Source organism: Periplaneta americana, chromosome 3, assembly GCF_040183065.1.
Source record: "Periplaneta americana isolate PAMFEO1 chromosome 3, P.americana_PAMFEO1_priV1, whole genome shotgun sequence".
NCBI classification, from domain to species: Eukaryota; Metazoa; Arthropoda; class Insecta; order Blattodea; family Blattidae; genus Periplaneta; species Periplaneta americana.
The window spans coordinates 157,435,681-157,461,978 of NC_091119.1; the positions used below are offsets into that span (position 1 = coordinate 157,435,681).

The window sequence follows — 26,298 nt, forward strand, 5'->3', positions numbered from 1 at the left end:
TTTATCCATGTTGTGTTGGTATGATTGGTATGGAACAGCTGCTAGCCAACAAAACAGTTGAAGATGTATAAGCGGAGTGTGAAGTGAAGGAAGTGAGAATAGTCCTCTTGTACTAGAGGAGGGAATGCGAAAGTAGCGTTTACTTTGACTTTAATCTACTTAAACACAGGAATTTCTATAAGGAATTAGGCAACAATTGTCTATTGAAAATGGCTGAAGAGAGTGATGTTAAACCATGCAATTTTCATGAAATGGAATTGGATGACAGGATTTTGAAGGTTGGTAATATGATACTACACGTGTTATGAATGAAAGGATATCAGTTAACATTAATTGATTATTAAAGTAATGGTTAACTACCGGAAGACGTTCATTCCGCTCTCCAGAACGTAATTTTTGGTTAGGTGACGTTTAGTTTTATGAGGACGGATCTAGCTCAGGCTACTTTTTAAAGTTTTTCTTTTAGGTTAGGTTTATTTTTTGCTGGGAATATTTTCAGTCTTTTTACGTAATTTTTACTTTAGAAAACAAAGAAAACTTGGAATGGGAGATGGAATAGTAATAACCTGTAGCTTTAAAATCAAATTCATAGGTCTAGTTACAATGTAAGGATTATCCATTGTATACAACCAGTACTGTTTTAAATTATATCACCTGTTAGCGTTATATTTGGACAGACACTTCTATGGAGTGAAGTAGTGTTTAGACGTACTAGCTAACTGCGTTTATATTTTTATTTCAGGCAATTGCAAAACTTGGTTGGTTAGAACCAACACCAATTCAAGAGAAAGCCATTCCCATTCTTTTAGAAGGAAAAGATGTGCTGATGAGAGCGCGGACTGGATCAGGAAAAACTGGAGCATTTGCTGTACCTGTTATTCAGAGAATTCTCAATTCTAAGCAAGTAAGTAGAAGTGAACTTTATAAATTTTGCGTATAGATAATAGAGAAGCGAGAATTCGCATCAAAATCACTTAGGCCTCCATAATTCCTTCTGGTGTATAATGCTATTAAAATCAATTTCCACTGACAGAATCATTAATAGCATAGCTCTTAATTAGGCCTTTATGTATATGTAGGTCTACCGTACTTTATATAGTACAAGAAGTAGGCCTACACACAAAATGTGAAATATAAGATTACACTGTAATATACTGTATACTGTTATGAGGAAGCAAATAGTGAGATGACTTTCTGCTGATTATCAGATTGGTTGCAATTGCAAAAAATATGTGTATCACAAAGATAACACATATGCTACTTTCTACACCTATATGTTTTAAACTTTTACGGGTATCACTAGGCCTATGTTGCGAATGGCAATTTTGTTTATAGGCCTAATTTATTTTTTGGAATTATTATAAAGAAGCTACAGATCTACAAATGAAATAAGAGGATGAACTTTCATTTTCTGAATTGCACTTAGAAGGCTTTCTTTATAAATCCAAAAAGTTAAATCTGTAGACCCCAAACTTTTGGTGTTCGCAAGTAAAATATTACGGGATTCGCACAGCGCAACTGCCAACATGCGGCCCACTGTGCGCTCGGTTATGATTAGATAAACAATAGAATAGTTTTTTTTGCAATTTGAAATTGTGAAAATGCTAAAAAATGCGTACCTTTTCTAAGACGAAGTTGAAAGTGTTCCCCATTTGAAGCAAGGCAGCCGTTGTTGTGTCTAAACACATTTTGTTTCTCACGTAGTAGCTCTTCTTCCGAAATGTTGACTATTTCTTCTTGTTTTTATAGTGTTTTTGTTTGCATTCGATTCCGGAGAAGGTACACTATTCTAAATACACGCATGGTCACTTGTAATTTCATTAGATTTTCTCCTTCCCATTTTCTGAAACCTTCAGAGAGACTTTCAATTAGGCTAACTCCTTTTTCTTTTCATTTAAAATTTATTTACACTTCAAGTGAAATTTGCTCCTTCTGTAATCACTAATTTTATCATTTAACTTTTTATTATTGTTCATATTCAAACTTTTCATAACAGCTAGCTCAATATGTATTTTACTGTCTTTAAGAGCACCGTGATTTTGAATTTCTGAACAGTACAAACATATAACTCTGCTGATGAAAGCCAAGGTGATTTGCTTTCTATTTTTGGAATCTCGCTTTGTCTATACATCCCACGATAACCTATATCACTCACACTTGTCCCCGCCACTTCTGGAATTTCTACCTGATGAGAAGTAGGCTTATTACTTGAGGTTTGAGGCTCCAATGCACCATTCGATTCTGCTACTTTACGCATTTTTGTCATAAATTTATCCATTTTGACGTTCACCGAGGCAAGTATTCTCTTGATAGCCTGATAGCCTAACATTCACTGATCCACACTCTTTAAAAGAAACGAACAATGATTACTAAGCAACTGCTAGTGAGTCTAGGACACATTTAAATTCATATGAACATACTTTATTAGAATTATTGTCACTTAAGAAGTGTTTAGGTTGAACAATTATTGACGTGAAGCAGTAACATGAACCTTAATAAAGGTTTGAAACTGAATTTCCATAGTTGCCTCTTGGCCACTCATTAGTCTACAAGATTTATCCTGCAGTGCAGAATCGCATTTTGCAGGTGATTCATTCGTGAAGAAATTTATGTTTAGAAGTTCATAATTCATAAAATAGGGCAAACATTTTTCCCTGGCAGGGAAGGAATTCTTCTTTGATGAGCTGGGGAATTCTTCGATGGGAAGGGGAAGTCTCTCCCGTTATTTCAAACCCTGCTTTCAGATACACTTTTAGATAAACCCATGGCTCTGATTGTTCTTTCTGGAACCTGATTAATCGAAATCAAAGGCCTTCCGTTTTTAGCATAATTATATTCACTTTGAAAATACTCATGAACACGGCAAACAATTTCTTTTGTATTCGAGTGTACGTAATTTTCCTTTCCACCTATTAAAACAACGAGAATCAAACACAAGCACGAAAATAACTAGTTGTAGGTCTGTATTCTTAATGACAACTTAATGGGACAAGACATGTTAGTAAACTGACCAAAGGAACAGTAGCATTTGGTATTGCTTTGGCACAGCTTGTGTTATATTACAATGTACTGAAGTACATATGATATTTCCATGTAGAAATTCTGAGTTATCATATGATGAAGAATGAGTGGAATGGAGAAAAATTCTCTCCGGCACCAGGATTTGAACCCGGGTTTTCAGCGTCAGCATGTAGAGCTGAAAACCCGGGTTCAAATCCCGGTGCCAGAGAGAATTTTTCTCCGTTCCACTCATTCTTCATCACAGATTGTGTTACTTCAACACAGGACATGCAGATTGTAGAAGGAAGAACTCAAGCAACTGCTGAATGTCTTTGGCATATTAATCCGACCAGTTTAAAACTCTTGGTGGGACGATTTCTTATGTATAGGCCTAAGGCTGGTATTATGCGAGTAAATACAGCATACTGCTAGATGTAGTTGCCGAAAATGAAGTGTACTTGCGACTAGTTGGTTCAGTAATTATATGTTATGGTAATAACCGTTGATATTATAATTTTTCAGTACATCGGCATAGTTATTGAATGTTTCACTTGGTGAATAATTACAGCAGAGGTAGCTCATTGATTTTAATCGTGGATGAGTTTACTTATGAATAAATCATTGGACTTTTAGAAAGGCAAATCAGATAATGCTTGTGTACACAGAATTCAAGATATTTGTTACTCATTTGTTTGCCTACTTCGTAATTCTTATTTCTGCTGCCAGGCATGGCTGAAGAGTCTTTTTATTACCATTAGGTGTACAAGATACGTACACTTTAGTCAATTGAACGATTTTATATTTTTGGTCCAGGGAAATACTCGACTTTTATGGAAACACTTGTCTTATTTTTAGACGGATATTTTCTTTTGACCAAAAATACAATACTAATAGAGTAAAAATTAAAATTAAATTCAATAAAAAAAAAATTAATCAACACTTAAATCGACATCATACTAAGACAAAATAATTACATTTAAAAAATTCAGTCATTTGAGTCTGGTGGACACTTCTTACAGCCTTACACTCCTGGAAAAGAGACGAGGTATCTAGCGCCACTGTTGGTGGAAAAGAGAAAAGTTGCAATGCGCAATGAGGATAAAGTGCTGTGTATTCAAACATTAATTTATAGGGGAATATATATTTGACTCACTTGAATTGAAACAAGAAAGTGAAAGTATATGTAGTGTTTTAAAAATGTTTCTGTGAGATGTATGATATCATAAAGTCCTCTTCCAGCAGCTACCACAGAATTTTGGTTTCAAGTATGCAGTTATGGTTACAGATTTATTAATGGTAGCATTCTCTACTTGTAAACTTGAATTATACGTAATCTTTACTACAATATTACAAATATTTCAGACATCCATGAAACAAGAAACGAAAGCTCTTGTTCTTGCACCTAGCAAGGAACTGTGCCAACAGATACACACAAATTTTACGGAACTGACGACAAAATGCTCCCGTGAGGTCCATTGCATTGATTTATCACCACAGGTATGTACTAGTGCTAGTTGTAATTACAAACTAAATGTCTCGATATGTTTATAGATAACTTATATATAATGCATATTGCACAAATAATCAAACTTACAAAAGTGTAATTGAGACATTTCTCAGTGAAGATCCTGCCTATTTTCCTGCAATTCCAGAAGTTTTAGACTTCTGACAATTTGTGCATTCTGCCAATGTCAAAGTGGTATGAAGTTGTCTTGCTATAACTCACAACATTCATTAATATGTCACATCAACGGACGTGTATACGTCACCAAACATCGTAAGATGAAGAAAAATATAAGTTGAAGGAGGCATGCTTAACATAGCATAGCGTAATACACAAATACACTATTACTTACAAGTGTCTTTTAGAGGACCCAGAGGTACATTGCTACCCTCACATAAGCCCACCATCGGTTCCTATCTTGAGCAAGAAGCAAGATTAATTCAGTCCCTACCATCATATACCACCTCCCTCACATCAATTATAATATTAGGCTATCCTCTCATCTATGTCTTGGCCTCCCGAAAGGTCTTTTTCCGTCAAGACTTCAGATGCTCGATATGCATTCACCCATACGTGCTACATGCCCTGCACATCCCAAACATCTGGATCTACACTATTTTACAGTGGCGGCTCGTGATAAAATATGCGTGTGTTCACAATTCTGTGTTCCAAAACCGAAGATAATTTGAAATCATTAGTAAAAATTAATAGGTTTAATATAAATATCATCTGAATGGAAAGACAGTGTCACTTCGGTACCAGATTGGCCAAGGAGAGAAGCAGTTGCCAAATTCCGATTAGCAACTGGACATGATTGCTTGGGTAAACATCTATGCCGCATTGGTTTACTCCAGAATCCTAACTGCCCACTCTGCAACCAGAACATCGTAATGGACTCAGACCATCTAATGGATTGTCCCAATCTGTCCTCCACTACACTGGTAGAGAAGTACTGGGAAGCAAGAGAGAAGATGATGGCCATCCAAATATAAATATATTCCATTATTCTTGCTGAGATGAACTATTTTTGTACTCTTCTCAATGTTTGTTTATTTATTTTTATATTTGTTTACTTGTCTCACACTATTGCATGTTGCCATTATCACGGCTAAAGATAAACTCTACAGCCCTGCATTAAATAAATAAATAATATAAATATCATTATTCTAAGATCTAACTATAGAAAAAAGACCGTGTATAAGTTCAAAATATTTGTTAACAACAATAACAATAATAAACCCCAGTTATTTTATTTCAGTTTGCTCACTACGTTTGTCTTGTAGGATGTCATTACAGCATGGAACATATAGCTAACTAAAGTACTCTGAAGTGTAGTAATTCACAAACTACATTCCCGTAGGAGCACTGTATACACACCCATACAAAATAAAAGCTCAGACAGCGAGAACTGCTGACATCTATAGACTATTTCCTACCTCGAGAACACATTGACGCACCTGACTTCTGCAGGACAGATTCAGTGTTCACTTAACGCCTTGTGCTCTTGATGAGTCATAAGCGGCCAGCTACAGACAATTTTATTCCGTGCATGTGTGTCAAATCGTGTAGTCTCCTTGAAAAGAGCATGGCTTTCATGTGAATGTACGTTCCCAAATTAATACAAGAAGTCTGTGAATGTTGTGGGAAGTTTAAACCACTCAATTCGGATATTATATATTTCTAGTATGTCAATATGACATTAAATAATAACAATCGTGCTTTAACGGAAACAAGGTGTTCACATACTCTTGTGCTGTTATTGACGCATCACCACTGCACTACATATTATATATACAAAGTAAATAATCACAACAGAAGCAGGAACTACGTATATGCATTTAGAAGCACAAAATAGTCACACGTATTCCTTACTCAGAGAGAACAATCGATGTTTTCTGGAAATGCAGTAACATGGGTGGAGTGTTGTTTTATGCATGTACAATCTGTCTTCTCTGTCTTTCAACTTCCTTCTGTCTTCACACACTAACGATCCAAGAATGCACCACAATAATCAAAATGGAGCATAATGAGTGTTTACACTAATAGTTGTTTTAGTGTAGACAGTAAGACATTTTTGAACCAATTCAGTGTATGAATCAATGAAAATATTTTCTTGCAAGTCTCCGTAATTTGTGTATTCCAAGTAAGACTTTTATTCATATGCAGGATGAACAATAAGTATGGAATATTGCTAATAACTTTACAATGTGAATGTTTCTTAAAAGTGTTAAATGCTGTATTTATTAGATGCACATAGCTTAATATTTTGCACGTAATGTAGAAAATGTATATCCTCGTGTATACAGTTTGTGCCAAAAAATACATTTTTCTTAAATGACAACATATACTGTAGCTGTAGGCGAAACGTCTGGATGCAACACCGCCAGTAGGCCACAGCCTCTCAGTCCAAGGAATCCTTTATCTAATGTTTTTGTAAGTTTGGAAACGAATACATTTGTAAAAATGTATGTTTCTGTAGACTTCTTTTATTTCTAAGTCTGTGCACATGAAGATAGGATTACCAAAATCGTTTTCCACAACACTGTAATTCATTGCACAATTTTAATGTTTAAAGGTTTATTACGCTTCTTCTATCATAACTTTTCGTAAAATATGGGAACCCTATATAGAAGATGTTTAAAATTCACAATTTTGCAGATGGACATATCAGCACAACGTCCACTTTTGGTAGAACGTCCGGACATAGTTGTATCCACACCATTGAGAGTGCTCGCCCATCTGAAAGCTCGAAATATTAATTTGAAGGACTCACTTGAGATGCTGGTAATTGATGAAGCAGACCTAATATTCTCATTTGGTTACGAGGAAGAGTTGAAGGAAGTTCTAAGGTAATGTTCATGTGTAAAATATTTAATCACAATGCATCTGTTGTAATAACTGTATTGAACTTATTCTTGCATTCACAATACACTACAATAGAATCCCTCTTAACTGGCACCAAAGGGAGCAGGCTAGTTCTGGATACGAGATTTTACTGGATAATTGAATAAATATTTAACGAAAATTACCTGTTCGTATTTTTACTGTTGGAACTGCAGCCATTTGAAACTTATTTCTCAATTACTTTATCATAACTAAATAACACGACAACTGTGTGGATTTTCTTTATTAAAACACATCACACAACACAAATAATACACCAATTTAAAGTTCGAATATTCACTGAACATTAAAGTGCGAACTTTCTAATGTGGCAATACTGATGGCCCAGGCTTTGGCAATGCAGCAGATTTAAACATTCTTTTTTTGGCCCAAGCAAAAGTACCGTTGTTCTGGTGTTGCCAGTTAATTGAATGCTGATTACAAGGGCTTTTACTGTATGTACGTTTCCTCTGATACTTACAACTCTGGCTTAAGCTGATGTGTAACCGACAATTTCAGTCTGTGTATACGTGGTCTGTCTAGAAAGCAACCAGCCATTTAATATATGAAAGTAGCCTACCTAGTGCAATGGTTGGTGTCATTGTCCCATTCAGAGCAGTCTCTTTGGAATATCACACGTATTTTTGTCTGTATAATATTATGTAAGTCCTAACTTGTACCTTATTGCAGTGGTTTCCAATCTTTTTTGAGTGATGGCACACTTCACTGAATACCCACAATATCGCGACATACTTATTTGATTTTATTAACAATAATAATAATAATAATAATAATAACAATAACAGCAACAGCAGCAGCAACAACTACTAGTACATTTCTTCTGGAGAAAAAGGTGGTAGAACTCTGTGTAGAATATTTTATAGCAGACAGGGAGATGATTACTGTTCACTGCACGGGAATTTTGTCGTTTTTAACCTCCTTTTTGTCCAACTAAGACTTTCAACATGTAAGTGGAATTCTAAGAAAAATTATATTAAAAACATAGTTATTCACACATATTTCGGTTCCATGATGAAAAATGCAACAAAAAGATGCCAGAACACTGTTTCAGCACGTTCTGCCAGAAAAAAAGCATTGATAAGAACTTCTGTGTAGTGTTGTAGATAGGTCGATGTTAACACTCAATCGAAAATTCTAAAAGAACAAGCAGCAACTTGAGTGGCATTAGAAAAAAAAAAAAACAAAAAAATATGTGTCAAAAATCCCAACTATCTATGCTGGATGTCCGATCAAAGATTATCATTTTTGAAAACTCTCTTATTTAAATTAATGTGAAGTCTGCGCTTGGTGGGTTGCACAGAGTTTCTCTATATGTGGCCTTATGATTGAAAAACTGAACTGAGCATTGTTGCAGTTGTTCACGTTTCATTGGTAAAGTCTGTCTCAAAATAAAATGTAACATATATGAGAGACTTCATTGCAAATAAAAAATAAGTTGTAAAGAGACTTTCTGGATGGCATAAAATTTATTTTTCAAATCTAAAATTTCGCGACACACTCCATGGAGCTGTGCGACACACCAGTTGGGAACCCCTGCTCTATGGGACTACACCCAAGCATGAGCATTTGCTCATTTGGGTAACTTAGTTTGTATCATAATATGTAAACAAAAATTTCAGTAAACTTTGAAACTTAATCCAGTGTCTCTTCCATTTTTAAAAAAAGTCCATAAAATCCTCCTTTAGGATCACCTTAAGCTGTCTCGTTACATTCTTCTCAATCTTATTGATGATCTACAATCTACTCCCTTTAAATGGTTATTTTAGCTTTGAGAAAAGTTACGCCTTTTTCGAAGAAATCTGGTTAGTGATTTCAAGCAAGTCCTGTGCAACCTCTGCTTTTGTGACAGGAAGTGTAGAGTGAATTCCACTGCCGCATATTTCATGTCATGATTCTTGCCGTATCTGTGACTCAAGTGCTAGCACACTGGTTTTCCATCCAAAGAGCCCAGGTTCGAACCCCGGCATGGTCGTGATTGATTTTGTGATGGACGAAGTAAATGTTGGAGATGGTTTTTTCAGGATAATCCCGTTTCCCTCTATCACTTATTAACACACTCCACCTCCTCTTCATTTCATCTATCATCTTCATTAGTTAAAAATAGGCTGGGTGAAATCTTGAGGGTTATACAGATTTTCAGTGCTGTAGTTTATCAGGTACCCATCTGAAGTTGAGGTCTGGTTCTGTTAAGACTCAGGCAGGTTGGCCCACCTGTTATCATCGGATTCACGAATGCCACCCAGACCATATGTCAGACTAGGATAATCATATAGGACGCACAATGGGCAATGCAAGCCTAAGTATAAGGATCCATTCCAGGTCCAGCCATGGAAACAAGAAACCAGCAAAAATAAGTAGTCTGTGGAATCCTCAGGTCTTCTAATTCTTGCACTGTCTATCTCCGATTTTCGTTGATTATAACGTGCACACATTCAGTATTGTTTCATCTTTCCACTGATCAGCTGTTCTGCCAGAATTTGGATGGTAATTTTATTTTTCACTTCTTGCCTCTTTCCAAATATCTCAGACTTGTTTAATGTTCTCAGGGAAGCATGTAAGAGGATTTATAGTGTTGTTGTTGCTTTCTAATGGCAGGCGTTTGACAATAAAGTCATTTGACCTCTTGCACTCCAATATTTTTCAAAGATATTATCATGACAGCCAATGAAGAACAGATTTTTGAGGTGTTCCGAATCCATTTCTTGGTTTGAGTTGCACAATGGGCAGTTAGGGGACTGATATATTCCAAAGGATTTATAGTGTAGAGATCACACCATCTTTCGCTTCTGGATATAGATTGTACATAGATATTTGGAAATTGTACAAATTTTATTAAACAAAGGGGGAAGCATGTGTGTTGTCAGTTATTGTGTGGAATAATATTGTGTTTTGAATATTTTTTTGGCAGTTATTTATTTTTTACTTATTTAATGACGCTGTATCAACTACAAGGTTATTTAGTGTCGATGAATTGGTGATAGTGAGATGGTGTTTGGCGAGAAGAGGCCGAGGATTTGCCATAGATACATGACATTTGCCTTATGGTTGGAGAAAACCTCGGAAAAAACCCAACCAGGTAATCGGCCCAAGCAGGAATCGAACCCATGTCCGAGCACAACTCAGGATCAGCAGACAAGCACCTTAGCCGACTGAGCTACATCAGTGGCTGGCAGTTGTTATTACCGAAAGAAATATGCATGACATTCTTAGTATGCTCTTGAGAAAATGTTACTTAGGATAAAGACTCTAGAATGAAAAAACCAAAACACTACACTGTTCTCATTGTACTGTTATATTCTTCTGCGTTGATTAAATGAAGTGCTTGTGTTTTTGTTTCAGTTACCTTCCTCGAGTGTTCCAAGCATGTTTGGCTAGTGCTACTCTCTCCGAAGACGTGTTGAACTTGAAACAATTGGTATTACGGAATCCTGTCATCTTGAAACTTAAAGAACCAGAATTAGCACCTGTTTCTCAGTTAGCACACTACCACTTGGCAGCTGAAGAAGATGAAAAAGCGGCTATACTATATGCTCTGTTGAAATTACATCTTGTGAGGGGGAAGTCTATCATCTTCGTGAACACTGTGGATAGATGCTACAAGTAAGCAGATGTTGGTAATTGTGTAATAATTCAAGTAATGTCTTCATTGTGTATACAGTTAATTATCCAGCATTTCTATGGCAACATGATTTCTCGACTTTCAAAACCCAGAATGATGCTCTAATTGGGTGAGAGAAATACAGTTTTATATATCATGTTCGATGATAGAAATACAGGTATATATTCTCTTCCAGTTCCTCTCTCCAAGAATACCAAGGCATACAATCTGCAATTACTTTAAATTCTCTCAAGAAAGGGGGCATGGCTAGACATTATCCCTAATTTTATCATCATTAACATCATACAGAATAAAATTCTAGTCTTTAACTTTTAAAATGTATTTCTGTAGTCTTACTAGTACATTTATATGTGAAATCCAGCCCTGAAAACTGTAATAATTATCAACAAATATAATAAAATATGTCAACATTTTTAAATACGTAGTCAGTGGGATGCGTGCCTCTTGAGACAACCCCGCTTATCCCTGGAGGTACGCGTACCATAGATTGAATACTGTTGTTTTAGGAAGTTGTAAGGTTATTGTAATATTGTAGATTATAATGTGTACTGTTGTTTCTCAGGTTGAAGCTCTTTTTGGAACAGTTTGGAATACCAACATGTGTGCTTAATTGCGAACTTCCAGCTGCTATACGTTGCTTGTCTGTCAATCAGTTCAACCAGGGAGTATATGATATCATCATTGCCTCAGATGAAAAGGCTTTGGAAGAACCACATGCTGTGAAACATCTAGGAAAGAAAGGGTAAAATTATGTTGCAATGTGAACAAGAGCGCCCACAGGATCCAATCTCAGTGGTAGCAAGATAGTTAGAAAATTATAGGAAATGGATGGACGAGGAGAGAGAAAATTGAACATGAAAAATAACCAGTTCTGAAATCTAAATTACCTTGTGTACTCATTCATAGTTTAAAGCACTCGTTTCTGTTGAATTGTGTACAGAGGGTTTGAGAAAGCATGTATCATGCATGTAGAGAAAATAAAAAAAAAAAACGCGTAAAAAATAAAAATCTCAGTGGTAGCAATTGTTACCACTGGCTACCTCCTGGGGGCGTCCTTGACTGTGAATGTAGTTACCTTGGTCGCTATATTAGTAATTTTGCATGACTTGTTATAATGTGGCTTTGTTTGCAGAAAACGCAAGAAAGATAAAGAATTTGGAGTTGCGAGAGGAATTGATTTTCATCATGTGTCAAATATAGTCAACTTTGATTTTCCACCAGATGTGAACTCGTATATTCATAGAGCTGGCAGAACAGCCAGAGGTAAAAACCAAGTAAGTTTTCCATTCTAAAATTTAAAGATTAAGTAAAGTATATTCAAACATATGTAATACTTCATGTAAACCAATTGCAAAAGTTGAATGGTTAGAGTAAAATGTGAGACATTGAGAATTTTCATAAACTGATGAATATTCAAAAATATATTTAAAATATATTTCTTCCAACACTTTTGAGTAATATTATTTCAGTGAGGTGTAAGAAATCTCAGTAAAGCATTTTGCATGTCTTCTTTTCCGTAATGGTCATCGTTGATATTAAAATTAGTGGCTATAAGGTAATAAAATCATTAGCATTACTTTCTGAGGAAGGGAAGTAAAGCTCTGGGTCTCGTGTTGTAGACTTACAAAAAAAAAAAAAAACCCAAACTAATAGTGTGTTTCAGGTAAAATCAAGAACACACATTGACACTTATCAAAAAACTGCAAAAGATTTTCTTGGTGACTTTATTGCACATAGAATAAACTGATGGTCAGGCGATGTTGTTATTTAATACTTGGTTCTTAGCAATAAAACCATTAACTCTCTTGCGACCAATGTAATAGCGTGGAAACCAAAGACTGAAACTGTGAAATATCGCAGAGTACATTTAAATCGTTCTGTCATGGAAACATCATGTTAACAACAAACTTAAACTTGCCTACGGAAAACTCACAATTATATCCATTTCTCAACAAAAAACAACTCTAATGCTACAAAACTGCATGCTACTTTACATATCTCTGTTACGACCTCTAGTGCTTTATGCCAGTCTTGTCTGGAACGAAAGTGCAATAAGTGAAATCAAATGCATCCAGTCAGTTCAAAATAAAGTCCTACGAATCTAATTCTGTTCTCCTTGGTTTGTCCATAACAGTCAACTACACAGAGAAACTGGTATTGACACAATCAAACAGTTTATTCATTCACAAGCTAGAAGTTCTATAACAACGTAGAAAACATTCCAGGTGCCATCAACTACTCTCTTGGATTTAAGTTTACATTTCCCACCAGAATCAAGAGCTGACTTCCCATGGACAGAATATTACAATCAAAACTTATTACACATCAACCTTTTATGTATGGTATATACCGTGGGTGGGTGTGCATGCGTGTGTGGTTTTTTTTTTCTCCCCAGTGCAGTGAGGGAGTTGACAGTGAAATGGATGTAGTGCTGAAAGGTACTTCTGCATGTATGAACATATCATACTCGTGGGTTTTAGTTCGAACTTAGGGTTAAGATACAAATTAGATTTACTTTAAATGTTATTCTAAGTGATCGTGTTTCATTTAATTTAGGATGCTCCTTGTTATTATTATTATTATTAATTGTGTTTATTATTAATTGCCATTATTGAGTGTAATTAGTCACCACTGCCACCGGATATTTACCCATTTGCAGTGTGAATAAATACATACCTACATAAATAGCAATATCATGTGCCACCTAATAAAGCAAGTGAATTGTTGAGAAATGCTTAAAAAGTATATACTGTATTTATTTATTGTAAAGTTTTTATTTTTGTGGCACACATATTTAGTAGTAATTTATATATTTTCTTCTTTTTTTTTTCTGTCATAGTTAGGATTTTTTAAATCAACACTGTAGAGGGGTTATTCTTGGAAACTTCAAGAAATGCATATGGACACTTTTGGCATAAAATGTTCGGAACAAAGAAATTCTGAGACTAATTCATTTAATTGAAGTACATTTATTAAGAGTAAATTAAAGTAGGGTAATTTATGCTTCTAGGGTACTGCTTTGTCATTTGTCAGTATAAGAGAGCGACCTTTAATGCAGGAAGTTGAAGATCATCTGAAGGGTTCTTGTTCTGAGGAGGAGCAAGTGCTGAGGTTTGTATAAGATATGACTACTCTAATAATTAATTATTTGTAAACTATGTTAAGTTTCGTTATAGTTTGATTCTTTTGTGGGAATAAAGCTGAGTCTGCCATAATATCTTGATTTCATACTTTTGTTAGGAATGCTTGATATGTTACAATGTATTGAGCAATTTACAATGATTGTCTAATTTTCAAAATCTGTATCTTATACTGTCAAACAGGTAAAAACTTTATGTAAAGGATTAAAACTAACTTCATTATTTTCGGAAGCCTTCTTAAATTGATTTAATGGTTAAAACCCATTATATATTTTTAAATTTATTATAATAAGAATTGTGAAAAGATACTGGAAGCAGCTTAAAATTATATTTATGAAAATTTCATATAGCTAGTTTTACGTAAAGATTAATTTTTGGTCCTACAGAATATATCTGTCATGGTAACAATGATTATTAGAAGAGACCAAGGACCCAGGTTCGATCCCTGGCGCCGGAGCGAATTTTTCTCCTGTAATAATCATTATAGCTAGTTTTGTTACTGTAACATTCATGTTTCTCTTCCTATTTTTTTATTATAATAATTTTGATCATGAAAGCGTGTAATAGACTCAAAATGGTACTCTGATTTTCACACACTTGTAATTTATGTAGTAAAATAAGACAAAATTAAGTCTAGAAGTTTTACATTATAGAAATTTCTAAACTGTTTTTGTTTGTGTATCTCATGTGATTTTATAATTTTCTTCTCTTAATCAGAACATATTAATGCACTTTTAGTAATATATTAATAGAAGTATCTATACTTGTCTCTCTGCCATATGTGATATATTTATTCCACCAGCTTACATCAGTCGTGATGGCCTTTCACATTTCTGTATACAGTGTCATCACTCCCTTGGATACATATTCTGCTTACGTTTGTTTTTAACATCCATGGTCATTTACATGTTAACCGATCACTTTCCTACCACTGTTCTCACCTCTGTTTCACCTCCCATCTTCTACTTACTCTCACCCTTTCCCATTTATCCATCTTATTCTTACTAATCTCATTTAACTAAACACTCATTTCTTTCTATTCCTTATTAATTGTTCTCAACATTGTTTACGAATCACTAACACTCACTGATCACTTATTCCAACTAATCTAATCTATACATTTTCTTGCTTTGAGATTCTTAATTCTAATAATGCTGCACAACTTTTTCTAGAGCATATCAGTTTAAACTTGAAGAGGTGGAAGGATTTCGGTACCGTGCAAGGGATGCATGGCGTGCTGTAACAAGGATTGCAGTTCGGGAAGCACGTCTGAAGGAGATTAAACAAGAAATATTGAACAGTCAGAAGCTTAAGGTAAATATCTTCATTATAATAGCCATTGCCTAAAAATGAATTTGCTAGAACTTACTGAAGCTAACTGTGTGACTCTGCAGTGCTCTGAGAAACTTACCCTCCTCCACTTATACTTTGACTCAACTTTTCTGCTATCTCCTTACTAGTAGTTCTCAGATCTACCTCCACATTGTCTAGCATCTCATATGAAGGGTATACGGGAAAAACGAACAATGTCACATTTCCAATAAAGGTGAGATATTGATCTATTTCAGTATATTACTGCAAAATTTATTGGTGTTTCTACTTGAAATGAAGGAAATGGTGAGTGTATCCGTGGTTTTAATTCTCCTTTACCACTTTTGGTAAAAATATCACTAAAGTTTGTAGTAATACAGTGAATTAGATAACGACATCACCCTTAAAGGAATTGTGACATTGTTCGTTTTTCCCATGTATCCTTCATATGTGTGCCTCCCTTTATCCTCCTACCTGATTGATCATTTAGTTCCCTTTTTGGGTACCTTTTACCACCATTTATTGAACATGTTTCAGTCATTTCAATCTGCCTATCTTGTTGGTAGCAGACTAAATCCAGGATTTTGATTTCTTTGTTTGTTAGTATTCTCCATTCATTTCCTTTCACTGGTCCAAATATGTTCTGCAACACTTATTTCCTCTCCAAAAGATGAGAGATATCAGGAAAGCTACATAACACATAAGAGACTCGAGATATGTCGAGCGGGAAAATAGAGTCTTGCAGTATTGTAGTAGGCATATTGTCTATTCGAGCTATACAAGTCCTTCCACCAATTTCTGATCTCCATCAATTCCTCTTACTCTTTGGATTATAGCAATAATCTATGTTAGATAACTTGCTATTTTCTATTGTCAGTAAGTTTTCTGCCTATATCTCGAGCCTTTTTACAATGATCTCCTTTATTGAATATATTTTGAACTTCTTTTATCCTCATTTATTGTTTCATCGTACAGTGTTACTATTAAACATAACAAAATATTATAAAGATTTAAGTTACATATAGTTAAGGAATAACGATTTTCACACCCCTTACTTTATTTATAAATTACAGAGCAAAACAAAATAGTTTATATCCACGACTAATGTGAACTGTGTCTAATTAATTTGAAGTAAATCAAGTTAATGTCCAATTTCATGATATAGTCATATCCTGGAGAATTGCACTGGTTCATACAGAATGTTTCTCTCATTGATGGCTTTAGTTAAGTGAACAGGGTGCCTCTTTCCAATTCAGTCAGTCGTGTGTTCGAACCCACTGTCATGCATTCTTTTTTTTTTTTTCCTATATTTGTTAAATTAATTTACTTCTTTATTTGTTAACAGTCTTTACCACATTACTTATTTCCTTGGCACTTGTTCTAACTACTACGGGACGATATACAACGAAACAAAACTAATTTTATTACCTCAACTAGTTGTTCCATTGTGAACCAGACCACTTGTCCTCTGATCATGCGTACTGTTTCTTTTCTGGGACTTATAAATTATCTGTGTGACAAAACTTTTTTCTAAGACTGTACAATCCTGCACTTCATATAAGAATTTCATTTCAACAGCATATGTTTTATTATATTCATTCTGTATTAGCATCCAGATTTCGCGTCCATAAAACTAGTTGTTACAGAATCTAATTTTAGTGTCCTTTCTAACTATCCATTAGTGGCTTATATCTTATAACATTTATTTTGTGTGTCTTTGTCTTTTTTATTATTAAATTGCAGTGCAAGGAGTTAAAATTTGTAACTTGTTCTACAATAAAGTATAATCATATTTTATAACCATAGAGACCAGAAAATGGTGAATAAAATACATCAAAGTTCGTAAATAAAACTACTATAATTCGTGAAAAATTAGATATTTAAACATGTAGAACTCAGCAGAAATTCGTGAAAAAATCATTCGCGAAAATGATGTGCCCCTATTTGTAGCTATTTTTGATGAACGTGTACTTTTCCCATTAAATATTTGTTTGTTGATATTTTTAAACTATGTTTTGAATGCCCCATGTGAGTGTATTTCAGCATGTAGTTTCAACAGCAAGAGAAAAAAACCCATTATGTGGTACAAATGGGATATTAATTGAAAATGCAAACCAAAGGTTTGCACATAGAAGGCTGTTTGTAATACAAACTTACTAAAACGACCGACCTTTCATTTGTCCTGTTTACAGAGTTACTTTGCAGATAATCCACGTGACCTTCAGACATTGCGCCACGATAAAGCGCTTCATACTGTGAAAATACAACCACATTTAGCTAATGTGCCTGATTACATTGTTCCACCTGCACTGAAGTCATTGGCAGGCATCTCAAGGATACGTAAGAGACGTTTTGACAGGATATCTGGTGCAGGCGGAACTTCGAAGGTCAAAGCTCGTTATGAAGTAAGTGTGAAGTAGTTATCACCTAAATGTTGTTGTTTTCTAATGCCAGATGTTTGACAATAAAGTCATTTGACCTCTTGCACTCCAATATTTTTCACAAATATTGTCATGGTTAGCCACTGAAGCAGAGATTTTGAAGTGTTCCAATCCATTTCTTAGTTTGAATTGCACAATGGGCAGATAGGGGACTTATATATTCCAATTCTATGCAGGTGCTTGACCAAACAGTGTTGCCAATCTAAATGCAGCTACAGACGATTTGCGTGGTAAATCGGGAATTAACTGTGGATTATGATGCAGAGAGTTCCATTTTTAACCTTGAGATTGTGTTATCAAATTTTGTTTGTTGAAGTCTAAGTATGTAGATTTAACTAATCTTTACACAGTAATACATAGATTTAGTAACAGGTCTGTAAGTAGCAGTGCTGCCCTTCTTTGCTAAAGCATCCGCATTCCCAGGATTCCACAATGGGATGGTATCCATTGGAATGCAACTCTAGAAGAGTACTGTGGAAACAATTGAGTTTTGTCAGAGTAACAATAATCTTGAGCTAACCTATTATGAGTAAAATTAACTTTTGAAATGTTTCTAATGCCTTTTTAGGTATCAGGCAGTTGGATGTTTAGGAAATTGTATCTATATTGATAATTTATTTTTTATTAGGAAACAAACCATTAACGCTAAGATTAATGAAAACAAAAGTCTCCTTAATTATATGAAGTATAAAATATTTCATTTGCAGTCATAGTACTATTGGCAGTTGTTACAAATCTATATTGTGTATCTACTTCACAAAAACTGAAATATATATCATATCCGTCCCTGTCATTCTTAAATATAATAAATGATACTAATATAAATATAATACATGTATATACCATAAAAGAAACATAGATATCCGAAAAACATTACAAGTTCCTTGTATAACCAGAGAAATTCAACAAAATCAGCAACAGTGGAAGAACCATGCACAAAAAATGGAAAGAGGGAGACTTCCAAGATTAGCCTCAGTATGTAGACCAAGAGGACACAGAGATCAAGGAAGACCAAGACAGCAATGGAGGGATCAAGGTCATCTTTCTTAGATTATCGTTACAGATCACATGGTCAAAAACGAAGAACTTTATGATGATGATAATACTAATATTTGCACTTCTATCTAGCGTAATTAGTTGATATGTAAGGAGATTTTTCACAAAAACAAACAATTTTTTGCCTTTATAGTGAAACACACTACATACATAGTTTTGCTCACTTACCCAACCTCCTCATGAACTTTCCTTTTGTAAGTTACACTGCAAAAAACAGTTTCATATCATCACTCTCCTTGTGCGCATCTCATCAATTCATTCTTAATCATCTCATCGCCAGTTTCCTTTTATAGCTTTTTTATTTAGCAGCAATCGTCTCGTCATTTTTGAAAGAAGGTTTACGAGACAGTGTTACAATAACACGAGATGATCAGAAGAATCTGACTGATGAGACGATCAGAAGTGATGAAATAATTGGGACAAAAGTGACACGAGATGATAAAAAAAAAGACTGACGGCAATGGGAAGGAAATTAAAATCATCCCAATTAGAACAGCATGACTGAGGAAAGGGCACAAAATAACAGACTGCTGAGAAATAGCTGAAGAGACAGTCAGAACTGAATTAATCTGATCACAGAAAAAAAAAAGAATGACGTTATTAATAATAGTAAATTGACTGAAGAAACGATCAAAAGGAAAAAAAGACTGTCAGAAGCAAAATGACTGACGAAACGAACAAGACAAAAATGACTAATGAGTTGGTGAGGAGGAAAAAGATGGACGAGACTATGAGGAGCAAAATGAGTCGCAAAACGATTAGGACAATAAGAAGATGAGCATGAATCATCTTTTAGGGACTCGTTGGCATCATGTAAACATTTCTTACAGTGTTTGAATTATTAAACTAACACCACAAGCTCTGTCCGTAACTTGTGTTTTATAGAACATGAAAGAAATAGTGGATGAGTCACTGCTAGAAAAATCTTCAAAATATTTGTAAACATCAATAACAATTTTTTTTTGTCTGGCTATGCATATTTAGACTGTGAGGCCTACTTAATTAAACACAAATGTGTACAACTTTCAGCATTTTTTTTTTTTTATTTTGGAAGCCTGGCTTGGAACCTCGCAGAGTGAGGGTGATTGTGGAGTGTTGGTGGAATGATAATGGAGAGGGGAAACAGGAGAACCCCGAGAATAACTTCTTAGGCCTGTTTCGTCCACCGTATAAACGAGGATCGAATCTGGGTTGCCTTGGTGGAAGCTCAGCCATGAGCTATTGCATACGTGAAAAAGCATCTGTACATGTACAGCACAAACTTAGACAAAACACTGAATTTCGGCGTTGTCTCTGCAGTGTAGAAAATTCAGAAAGAAGGGAAAGTGTGTGTCCTTGGCAACCATAAATACTTGTGTAAGACTATAATATAAGCTGTTGCAGTCATAAAAAAGTACTTTCTAGTGCTTAACATTGGCAGAATGTTCATGTATTTCACCTTTTTGTGTTTTTTCCCTTAGTCTTAATTTTTTGTAATATGAATAAATTGTATATATTGCAGGCAAAGAAGAGAAATCCTTTGCAATGTATGGAATTTTCTGGATTCAAGAAGAAACCGTGACCTCTTGATATCTGAATTGTCTGAAGGGATGTACAGCTAGTGTTTTTGATATTGCTGTTATTTTAAAGTTGTCAGCAGTTCTGAAGAATTACATCTGTCAAATTAAGTTTGTTGTAACCTTTCATTCCACAGTTACATAAATGCCATTGCAGCATTTTTTTCATTTGTATATAATGGACATATGTGGACTTGTATGATAGTCTGTATTTATGAGATGAAAAAATTGTTAAGCACTTAGATAGTTGTGTAAATAAATTATTTACATAAATGTTTGTGTAGATACTTCATCATTACTTTGGCCCAGATATTTATTTTATTATATTTCCAGAAGGACAGGACATCTTTGGTTCTGTGTGGACCCTTATCAGATCTGAGTGTTGTAGCTGAATTGACAGATGCCACCAATGAAACGCGATACATACAGGAATGTCAACAACCATTCATACATCTGTAATAGTAAAAATAGGCTGGAGTGATGTCTGAGGGTAGTATGGGTTTCCAATGCTGATCTAGATTCTAAGGGCGAAGTCTGAATCTGAGTTCAGACTCATAAGTAGATGATGGGATCTTATCTGCAGGGTCTTGGAAGGATGGCCTGCATGTCAATGTTGGATTCACAAATGCCACTTGGGCCATCCATCAGACTTAGACAATCATCGCATATAGAGTATATAATAGCACTAAACAGCTTGCATCCAACTCTCGTGAAATCAATCACATGGCTGTATTAATGTAAAGGTTAAATCACATTTTGTTTATTACAGTCGTTTGTCGACGTAGTTCCTGTTAATACTTATTTTGGTATCTTAGTAGAGACTTTTAGGTTTTGTGTGTGTTGCTGTAGGATGTTTCTGGATTATATTTCGGATAACCATTACAATCTCAGTAATTACATTTTATTTATTACAGGAATATTTTCTTTGTACAGTAGTTGCCAAAAATTAAGTTCATCATTATACATACATACAACAAATGTTGCTAAATGGCTCATAATTCTAAGTGTAAATACAGTACTTCTCATTATGGATTGCTAAATCGTAATATTTTCAAGGATATCAACTTAGAAACATACAGTTCATGTAAAAAAATATCTACAATAAATAAAAATACTTTTTAAAAGATTCTTCATACTAACAATGATCTTGTACAAATCAGACAAATCAATATTCCATGATACTTTGCATTATTGTGTAAGACAGTGGAACATAGATAACTTGTAAAAATAACAAAAATTTACAACTTATATAGTGCATTAACAAGTGTAGCATAGCACAAATGGAAAACGATCATCTGATCAGGAATATTTATGGTGACTCCAAGTCAGGAATTGAGTACACCTGATGGAATATCTCACCACCAAAGCAAAATTCTCCACGCTAACTTCACAAACAACTGCTTCGCCTCTAACATTAGTTCAAAAGATTTTAAATAGCATAGACATGGAGGTCTACAGAAAAAACGTGATTGATTAAACAAGATGTACCGTGTGAGGTAGCTTAAAGTGGAGTCAAATCTTGTATTGCCTATATCATATTGAAGAATGTTAACAATATGAATGAAGCTTTGTCGACTATATCATATTTTCAAAAATGGCTGATGCTGACACTGTAGCTCACGAAACTACAACATACAATAAATGGAATTATGTCTGATTTGGCTGGCAGGATGCATATATTGGTCCCGCTTTGGATTTTGCAAGATCTGTAGCCTTTTTTGCAGCATCTTTCAATGCTTCCTTTTTTGATGCTACTTGATTTGTAATGTCATCAGCTGGTGTATGAGGGACAGATGCTGTATGAGGGAACATGGTGGTCAAAACGTAGTTAAAACCTCCAATCATCTGATGGCAATTCTTACGGAATCTGTCAAGACCGAATGCTTGAATAGCTCGTCCAAAACCGAAAACTTGCGAATCAATCCATGCCGATCTTTCAGCAACTGTCCAATTAGGATTCTCCTTGCTTACTTTATAAACGACTTTCTCAACGATACTCTGTAAATAAAAATTAAAGAATCAATAACACCAGGAAATTATTATTATTATTATTATTATTATTATTATTATTATTATTATTATTATTAGACCACAAAAGTTTTCCAAAGTATCATGCATCAGAAATGATATGACGCATACCAGGAGTAGATTCAGTGGTCCAAAACGATATTTGCTTAATTTACTTATGGCCAGAAACACGTCATATGAGAGGTAGAGACCAGCAAAGTTTTGTTTAGTGTTGTTATTTCTTTGGCACTGATATTCACAAATGCACTTCTGTTACAAAGAATGGGCTTGTTTTTCAATTGCTGAGCAGTAAAAATGGACACATCCAATCTAATTTAATTTCGTAACTATAAATGTCAAAGAAATACATACTGCGAGCGGCACTATGTAACAAGCCAAAACGAATATGTGTATCTCTAACAACTCTGCTTGGTGACATATATAAAGTCAGCCATTCCTTGAACCATGCCCAAGCATTCGGTGTGTAACTAGTATTCAAGTGACCTGCTAGCTGTAACCAAAGAGTCACGTGACACATTTCTGGCTATATTAAGCAAATACTATTGCTTTTGGACCACTGAACCCACTTACAATCTGTGTAACATCGTTTCTGATACACAAGGTACGAAAATAAGATTTATTACTTTTAACTTAATGTTGTAGTGATTTTAAGTAAATGTTTTTTCTATTAACTAGCAATAATACTAATCTGCAGTTATAATTAACAGAAAATAAATAGTTACCATTACTCTAACGTAGCCAATATTTCTTGTGTAAGTGACCAGAATTTTTTCCTTTGGGTCCACAATAGATTCCTCAACAATTTTAACTGTGCGGGAATTAACAAAGCGTTCTCCCCATTTTGGTACCCTGTTAGTTTTGGTAAGAAGACGCTTAGTAAAGAGTTTGTTGTCTCTGACTTCTCGGAATACTGTATCTTCAGACAAAACATGGTTACTGAAAATGAGAGGAAAAATTAATGTAGTACAATGTAATTCTTCATCTCAAAATTTTATTTTAAATCATGGTTTATTTAACGACGCTCGCAACTGCAGAGGTTATATTAGCGTCACTGGTGTGCCAGAATTTTGTCCTGCAGGAGTTCTTTTACATGCCAATAAATGTAGTGACATGAGCCTGTTGCATTTAAGCACACTTAAATGTCATCGACCTGGACGGGATCGAACCCGCAACCTCGAGCTTCATCTCAATATTTCCTACAGGGTTGTGAAATACATAAAACCTCAGACTCCTTCAAATAAGCTCAATATAATGGGTAAACCTATTAGGATAGTAAATTGTGACATAACATGCACGTGAAACAATTCTATTTTTAAGTCATAACCTATATTAATTCAAATAGGAAAGACTGGAGAATGCTGGGTTTGCAGTGAAAGACCTGCTCTTGGCCAGAACACTATGAATGAATGAATCTATATTTAATTGAACAGGGATACGTCTAAAGAAGACATCAACATTAATCACAGTTAATATTCAAGATAAATTACAGTGGTACAAAGACAACTTGTAAACATAACAAAAATTTACAACCTCTATTCCATAGTGTGTTAGCAAGTGCAGCATAGCATAAATGGAAAACTATCATCTGATTAGAAATATTTAAGCTGTCTCCATATTTGATGCTCCAGCCTAATTTAAAAAAAGACATTACAGTAGAACTCCGATTATCCATCATCATATTAACCATAAGCGGATTATATGATAGCTTCCTCTCACTCTTTTCTTTCTTTGCTGCTGGTAAAATCTAGTGCTATACCTTATATTAGTAGGCCTACCTATTTTTTTCTACAGTCTGTTATTACAAGACTTTACTTTTACATAGTACTACAGCCAGCATTACTGGTAGACCTATTTGAAGGTGTTTTTCCCAAACTGTAAAATAGTCACTACCTGCTTTCAAAGAAATGGTCCCAAGAAATTCCGCACAATTTAGAGCAAACCTGTGCAGCATTCAGTTCTTGTTATACTGTTTGAGTGCCCGTACTTCATAATTTCTATGCAAAATATCTTCCACAGGTGTCAGAAGTGTTTTGCTAAGTATTGTATAAATATACAAATAATTAAGGCCTTTGGGAAAAGAGAAACTGCAGCTCATCTCGTATCAGAATACGAGACTGGTGTAGGCCTACAAATGTGTGTGATTTAATTAAAAACAAGGATAAAGTGTATAAGATCTGTAAATCTACAACTGGAAACCTCTACTATTCCTATCTTTCTGCACAGAATCAACGCAAGGAATTTACTTGGTCCTGCAACACTAACCAGCAGGATGAACAGACACACGTAACAGGTGAACCAGTCTCAATGCAACTGATGATGAGATAGCAGTTCCCGAAACAAGTTTAGCAATTGATTTAGCTATTTCATCTGTATGTTTTTTAATACTGTTTGATTAATGTGCATTCAATTTTATAAATTAATATGATTTCCACTCTCCTTACATCATTATTTCTTATTCTGTGTCCAGAAAATAAATACAACCCAATTTCCTCAACAATAGTAAAAGTATGTCCTCTCTATGAAACAACATCGTCGTCTAAATATCATATTTTAACCACGTAATATAAAAAAACTACTTGTCCATTTATTGCAATAGTGTTAAAAAGTAAGATTAACATCGATTGTATTTCGCTTAGCCTTCATGCTTACAAATCACCCCATTTGCAAAATTTATGACGTGCGCTTCTTTGACGAGGTATTTTCCTTACATCCCTGCCATGGTAGTTCGCCAATGCCATCCCGAGGACCCAGTCACATTGTGAACGAACTGATTACCAGTGCGATAGCGTTCTGACCCAAGTTTTGGTAGGGCAATGGCTCGAATTTCGAGGACTCCAGGGTCTCTTAAATTTTATTATATTTCTCAGTCTCTTCTGTAATTGCGGAGCTATGACTTGCGATGGCTGTTTCGCTTCAAATTTATCGACTCATTATCATATATGCTGACTAACCTCTATTCGAAAGAAAGTAAGGGATCCAAACGTAAACACATAAACCTGAATATTTCTTTTAAAATCTGTTGTACAAATGAATTATTTTTCCTTACACCTACGTCTCCATTTATTTAATAAGCTTTCGTTTAAATAAACATGTACCTGTGTGGATTTGGATATCTTTTCCAGAAACCTTGAGCAACTTGATCCCAACTAAAATGGAATATCGATGTGCTTTCGAAATATTTTACCATTTTTCTCAAATAATGTTGAAGGCGTAGATAAAGTTAACTTCACAGTCAACACTGCAACAAAAGAACAAGTTTTAAGTAGTTTATCATTAGAATTAGCGAGGTTACACGTTACATAATTTGTATTTATTTAGGCTATGTGAAAAAAAAGAACAAACCAACATACCTTTTCAATAAATGCTTCGGAGGAAAAGAAATGCTTTATATGCACTACAAGGAATCATATTTATGACGACCTTATTCCTTTATGGACTATCAGACATTAGTTTTTCAACAGTCCGAAGGTCTCCAGTATGAACCGGAAACAAATGTTATTAATCCATTTACTTATCTTGGTTAGGAGGGTTAGGAATAGAAGGGAGCACACAGCACGGATCACACAAGGAGCAGGTTGCGAACACCAGTATCGGATTTTACGAGATTCTCGTCACGCCAACGTGATTTCAACACTAGCGATACTAATGGAATGATCTTTAAATATGTTTAATATAATCAGTGAATATATTAATCTATGATGAACAGACATGAATGTATATAATCAACGAGCACAGAAGC

General features: G+C 34.8%; 2 protein-coding genes across 3 annotated transcripts; one reads left to right on the forward strand and one right to left on the reverse strand.

The window, feature by feature from the left end:
* The first annotated feature begins 53 nt into the window (after window positions 1–53).
* On the forward strand, window positions 54–20,804 carry Ddx56 (putative ATP-dependent RNA helicase DDX56). 2 transcript variants are annotated; one of them, XM_069822146.1, is made up of 11 exons: window positions 54–278; window positions 743–904; window positions 4,363–4,497; window positions 7,163–7,353; window positions 10,748–11,008; window positions 11,590–11,769; window positions 12,160–12,301; window positions 14,038–14,138; window positions 15,340–15,481; window positions 17,671–17,883; window positions 20,477–20,804. In XM_069822146.1, the coding sequence occupies exons 1-11, from the start codon at window positions 210–212 to the stop codon at window positions 20,534–20,536; spliced, it is 1,656 nt and encodes a 551-aa protein (XP_069678247.1). In that variant the 5' UTR covers window positions 54–209; the 3' UTR covers window positions 20,537–20,804. The 2 variants fall into 2 exon arrangements, with proteins under 2 accessions (XP_069678247.1, XP_069678248.1); XM_069822147.1 differs by lacking the exon at window positions 54–278 and adding an exon at window positions 446–466.
* Window positions 20,805–21,416: 612 nt separating this feature from the next.
* prel (preli-like) lies at window positions 21,417–26,294 on the reverse strand. Its single transcript, XM_069822148.1, has 4 exons — window positions 25,910–26,294; window positions 25,655–25,797; window positions 23,282–23,495; window positions 21,417–22,529 (listed from the first exon to the last, which is right to left on the reverse strand). The coding sequence occupies exons 2-4, from the start codon at window positions 25,744–25,746 to the stop codon at window positions 22,179–22,181; spliced, it is 657 nt and encodes a 218-aa protein (XP_069678249.1). The 5' UTR covers window positions 25,747–25,797; window positions 25,910–26,294; the 3' UTR covers window positions 21,417–22,178.
* Window positions 26,295–26,298: the final 4 nt, after the last annotated feature.

Coding starts and splice junctions, on each gene's coding strand:
- Ddx56 (XM_069822146.1), top strand. CDS start 210: ATGGCTGAAGAGAGTGATGTTAAACCATGCAATTTTCATGAAATGGAA. Junction 4,498..7,162: donor GCATTGATTTATCACCACAG/GTATGTACTAGT, acceptor ACAATTTTGCAG/ATGGACATATCAGCACAACG. Junction 11,770..12,159: donor AAACATCTAGGAAAGAAAGG/GTAAAATTATGT, acceptor CTTTGTTTGCAG/AAAACGCAAGAAAGATAAAG.
- prel (XM_069822148.1), bottom strand. CDS start 25,746: ATGGTAAAATATTTCGAAAGCACATCGATATTCCATTTTAGTTGGGAT. Junction 23,496..25,654: donor AGATATCCAAATCCACACAG/GTACATGTTTAT, acceptor TCTCATTTTCAG/TAACCATGTTTTGTCTGAAG. Junction 22,530..23,281: donor TTGGCTACGTTAGAGTAATG/GTAACTATTTAT, acceptor TTTTATTTACAG/AGTATCGTTGAGAAAGTCGT.